We start from the raw sequence: 6059 nt of genomic DNA, 5'->3' as shown, positions 1-6059 counted from the left end.
TAAAATGAACATTTCTTTTATTACAATTAAGATGATGAAGAATATATTTAACGTATATAAGAATATTTAATTTCAAAGTTTTATTATATTTTATGTAAAAATAATTTGTGAAAAAAAGGAGAAAAAAATATCCTAGCTACAATCATTTTAAATATTACCGCCATTAGAAAATGTCAGTTGGTAGCATTGTTAACAGATAGGTTATTCATTTTATATTTGAGTTTATCAGTGTGGTATTTTGTAGGACTATTAAAAGTCTGGAAGGATTTCGTTTAGGAAATGTATTGAGATATTTTTCTTTTATCGGATTAAACAGAGAATTATTGATATTTAGATCAAAATGTGGTATGAAGTAATACCGACGATGGTAATAATAGTAGCTGGTTTGACATTACCGCATTATGGTGCCCATTATTTATGTTTAAAAATGTTTGACACTGTGAGTAGACGTTTTTCATAATATATATTTTTAATAATAGTATTATATTATTTAACATCTATCATAACCAATCATTATTTCTTTTAAATCCTGTTAATAGATGCAAAAATGGTTTTATTTATTTATTTCATTTTCATTATATTATACAATGGTAATATATATATATATATCATTTATAGTTTACTACTATTTATTTTATTCTTCTAGCCAAAACGTAGGTTATTATCAGAAGAGTGGGATTTGCTTATGTTTATAAGAGATTCACGTTTATGTGATCATCCAATGACTGCAGGGGTAAGAACTTATTTTAACATTTCTTACATTTACAGAAAAACGTATAAAAAAGATTAATATGCATATATTTATTTAATTGTCATTTAGAAAATGGGACTGGAGAATATACCTGATGAATGAGAAGTACAACAAATTCGAGTAATAGTATCTTAGATCTATTATGTAAATATACAACTATTTAATACAAAATATATATTACATTAAAAAATATTGTATTGGTTTTATTTTGCGTGTTATATCGTTACCTAGCTTTATATGTATGTGTATGTGTGTATTTTTTATTTCAAACATTATTTTGTATAAAAATGTAATATATTTTTATCTTCTTAATTTTTTATTTGTGTCATAACTTAACCTTAAAAAATATCACTATTTATTTTTTTCGCTAGATGGCGTTAAACTTAGAAAATGTATTACCAAAAAATAGAGTACATTTATTTTATTATTAAATAAATTTAATATCGGTTTAAATGTTATTTTATATTATAATTTCAGTTAACTGTGTGAAAATTATAAGTTTATAAATTATTAAATTATAATATTTAACATTGAAATATATATATGTAACTACATGCAAAGTTACTACGATCATGTTTGAAAGCATATGTATATTTTTGTATTAATGTAGTTACAATTAGTGGCTAACTTCACTTTGTTTACTATGACCGTTTCAACGTTTGAATTCTATGATAAAGTATTGTGAAATAAATTGATGAAAAAGTAATTGATCAATATGTCTTTAAAAACCAAACGTATGCAAAAGATCTTGGATCCTATTGAAATACAAGTAAAATTATCAATTATGTTATTTAATAATAATACTTATTTTTTTTAAATATACAAATATTACAAATATTAAAAGCTATGTTTGCAATAAATCTTTCAGATAAATAATTTGAAGCATTCGATAAGAGACAGCGAGGCTGGACAATCCGATGTTCTAAATATAAAATCAGTTTTTTGTGATCAGTTACGTATTCTAGGTGAAAAATTTGAGAACTTATCCAAGGATGATATTACCGATTATCAAGAAATGAAAACTAAAATTGCCAATACAATTGAAGAATTTTGTTTATCCAATGAAATAGTTGCTAATGAATGGGTATGTTTATTTTGTTATTACTGCAATTGAAATTTGATATTAATGTTGAAGCAATATATTTTTCAGGTAGAAAATATCAACAGTCATACGAGCAAAGATGCAATAGGAACGTTACTTGACAAATTTATAATGGCTTTAAAAGCACTTGAAAATCTTGAATGTTTGCCATTAAAACAAAGACTTCAAGATTGTTTCGATTATGTTAAAGAAATGGGTGCTGAAAATGAAATTGAAGATTTTCAAAATATAAAGGTTTTCCCTCTTATTATGTTTTTATAATATTTGTATAACATAAGGGATAAAAACAAAAAGTATATATAAAAATATATTTGTATTCGTTATAGGAACTTGGTACTTCTATACTTGAAGTACTTGGTCCGTTACAAAAATATAGAAAAAGTTTAATTTCAAATTTTCTTTCGGAAAGAATAGCATTGTATGCATTCCAGATACATACAACGTTCAGTATGTTGGCACAGCTGGTTCAGGAGCAACATCATTTAAATGCATCAATTTATGTAATGTGATCTATCAAATTTACTAAAGATATATTTTTAAATTGTTACTTATTATAATTTGTTATTGAAAAAATATATTATTAAGTATGAAACGTCCGATAAGTTTGTTTGAAACAGGATATTTTATACTTAATGATCAAATATATCTGCTGTAGGATAAGTAAAAGAAAAAGAAAACTATAAAATAATTTAATAATTATTGCAGAATTGTAAGAAATATATATGCGAAAGAATAAGTCTTTGTTTCAAATTAATAATTGAAGTACTGGAAGCGCCAAATCCATCTCCAGAAGATGAAACTATGGAAAAAGAAAATCATTTTGTTTATAGGTATTCTATGCAAAATTAAATTCTATTGAATTAAAAAACCATTTTTATATTAAATAATTATAAAATAAATTTCATTATTGTTTAGAATGGATTTGGTACTCGACATTATAGCTGAAATGTCAACAAAAACTCAAGACGAACAGATATTAGAATGTACCCAATTGTGGTGGGGTATAGAAGATATATTTTCACATGCAATGTCGATTGCACAAATGTGTCAACCGGAAAATTTTGAAGCAATATCAGCAGCTTGTCGATCGATTATGGGAGAATACGAAAATTTAAAATCCCAATTATGCTCTGAAACTTTTGATCCTAGCGTCAATAATCTCTTCATGAATACTTTAAATGACGCATTATATCGTTTAGAACGCAAAGTCAATATTTCAGTGTTAATGCTTGTTATGGAAGTATTTAGCGATCCTTTTAATGCTTTGAGAAAACTTGTCTTGACGTGCGGAATTACATTAACCGCTAAAAAAAGATCTAAAAACGATTTACATAGCGCAATTGAAGATTTTGATCAGCTTACGGATAAAGCTATGCTAATCGGAATATTTGCTAACGCGTGTTGCAGAGATGTTGAGCGTTCGTAAAACCAATAGAAAATAATATATTATGCAATGTGACAGACATAAGAATTCGTATCAAACTAATTTTAAATGTAACTTCTATTTGCTTATTTGTTCATATGATAATATATTTATACATATACATATATCGTTCTGCTTTTGTCACATTGCACAGTTATGATTCTGTTATTAAAATTATGCTTATAACAAGCATATATATATAAACATATGTATTAATATAATTATTTCATTTTAGGTGTCAACAAAATTCGAAATTGTTTAGCAAGTATTGAATTGTTAGAAAGTGAATTGATTGCTGCTATCACTGCATTCTACCTTCATCCGGATAATAAAGAATTTCGTGCTAGTGTTAAACTTTTAACATCTCAATGGCAATTAGAGATGAATAAATTACATAATACAGTTAATTTGATTATTGATTCTGCTGCTTATTGCCAGGTAATTTAACTGCATATCTCTAAATATATTCAACAAATAACTAAGAATAAATCAGTGCAACTTACTATCTAGGTAGTTTTAGACGATCTTCAAGAACGTATACGTATCATGTCTGATTGTTTTGACAATAGAGAAGCTGTAACTCTACAACAAGTACAAAGTATTGTTTTAAGAGCAGTTTCATTGTCTAGCCAATTAACTGTAACTGTAAATGATATTGGAAGTGATAATATCGATAGACAAACTATAATGATGATTCGAGAATTAAAAGCAGGTGATATACATTGATAACATATATTATATGTATTTATGATATTGTTTGTAAAAATCATAATAATAATATTATATGTTTTCAGCTATATTTGAGACGGATGCAAGTGCAAAAAAGCTTTTGGTAGAAAATGCTACCGAACCGCAACAGTTGCGAGTCATTAAAAGATGCGAATTGATATTAAATGTAATCAAACGATTGCAGCCTGCTTTAGTCAACGTTATGAATAATTCAATGTTAATGAATACTAATTATGGCAAAGCAAGCATGGGACAAGGGGATATGCTTCACAGTAATGATATGAAAATGAAACTTTTCAATATACTTCTGAATACTTTAATTTCATATTTCATTTATTTATTTTTAGATTCAAGTATAAATTATTCTACTACAGCTTACGGTTTGCCGCAAGAAGGAAAAAACTTAACTTATATAAGAACGCCATACACAGGTTTTTATAAAAAAAAAACTATTAAATATTACTATTACTAAATTAATTGTATTTGTTTAACAATTATTTAATATTATAGTGCAAAATTATAAACCACCGTTATCGATACAACCAGCCAATAGCGTACCGAGGACACAAGCAAATTTATCATCTTTAATTCCTTATATAAAAGCTGGACGTATCATACGCACAGAACAAACTATAATATTCAAAACACCGCAAAAAATGGCAAAAGATATTGATGAACAGAGCATGCAGAGAAAATTAAAGTCTCGACATTTATCCAATGTTAGGCAACATTTATTTAGCAGAGAAAGTTTTATGCAACAAAGCGAAATTAATTTCTCTTCTGAGACGATAGATTTAACAGGTAATATGTCTGATAAGTAAGAAGAATACAAATTTCAGTGAGATTATATTTTTTTATTATATGAATAAAATATATTTATACATACATATACATATATATATATAAATATATACTTCAGATATATTAGAAAAAGTTACAAAATTATCTGAAACATTGACATCATCGTTACTTATCTCACGTGATGCAAAAATGGAATACAATAATTTGCCAGACGAAGAAAAAATTGGATCCTTGACAAATGAATTGTGCGATATTAAAGTTTGCACGATGAAACCTTTCCAAGATTTAAATCAATCTGTTGTTAAGGAAACATTAGAAGAATCTTCTATAATAGGTGGTGGCGATGCTCCATCAATTGAATCAGAAAAATATGAAGAGGTTCAACGGTTAGAAAAAAAACTGGAGATCTTATAAAAGCAAGTAATAAAAGATTAAGTAGTCTCTTAAAAGAATTAGGAGAATAATATTAAATGGTTGAAAAAACAACTGGTGCAACTATATCATAAATCCGTCCAGAAAAGAACAAATAAAATAAACAAATAAAGGAATAATAGTTTATGCCAAATGCATATGAAAGATATTGAATGCAACAAGACTGAATAAAAAAAATAGAACTATTTTCACATACAAACTATTTATAAATAGAAGATATACTTAACAAATTTATTAACGTACAGTATTCGAATGAATTTTCTTGTTAATGCCATAATTAATATCGTTCAACTTACACAGATTGTTAATGATTATTGAATTAATGTTATAGATAGACAGGTTAAATAAAGAATTTATATACGTGAGTATATATATAATAATTAATGGATCATAAATTAAAATATCTATAATTTGTTAAATATTTGTTTTTCTAAAATTTATTAAAAATTGTAATTAATGAAACGAGATATTTTTTACATTATATTTATATTTTTGATTTTATATGTTAAATACTAATTAATATAATTAATAAATAATATGAATATAATGAATATATACATATATATATATAAATATTTGGCAATATTTAATATATTATTTATTTTTAATATTTCGTTCACAACCCTTTTGCTTGCAAAACTGCACTAATTCGCTTCGGCATACTTTTTATTAATTTTTTGCAATAATCCGGAGATATTTTTCCCCACTGTTCTTGAATTCTATCGTACAAATCTGTAATTGAAGTTGGTTGGGAATCATATGAGTCCCGAAGTCGTCTTTTTAGTAAATCCCATAAATTCTCTATGGGGTTGAGGTCGGGG

The 6059-nt window shown here is 25.9% G+C and overlaps 1 protein-coding gene across 1 annotated transcript; it reads left to right on the top strand.

Moving 5' to 3' along the window:
- Positions 1-208: 208 nt before the first annotated feature.
- On the top strand, positions 209-5814 carry Spt (Spitting Image). The gene is made up of 13 exons (XM_089177530.1): positions 209-439; positions 647-733; positions 821-1520; positions 1620-1835; positions 1902-2087; positions 2180-2353; positions 2559-2683; positions 2769-3271; positions 3512-3714; positions 3787-3988; positions 4071-4436; positions 4516-4806; positions 4925-5814. The coding sequence occupies exons 3-13, from the start codon at positions 1467-1469 to the stop codon at positions 5218-5220; spliced, it is 2616 nt and encodes an 871-aa protein (XP_089033656.1). The 5' UTR covers positions 209-439; positions 647-733; positions 821-1466; the 3' UTR covers positions 5221-5814.
- Positions 5815-6059: the final 245 nt, after the last annotated feature.

This window comes from Polistes dominula, unplaced genomic scaffold, assembly GCF_049000335.1.
Source record: "Polistes dominula isolate Pdom_NZ unplaced genomic scaffold, Pdom_raw_medaka contig_24, whole genome shotgun sequence".
Taxonomy (NCBI): domain Eukaryota; kingdom Metazoa; phylum Arthropoda; class Insecta; order Hymenoptera; family Vespidae; genus Polistes; species Polistes dominula.
This window is presented reverse-complemented; position numbering and strand designations above follow the sequence as displayed.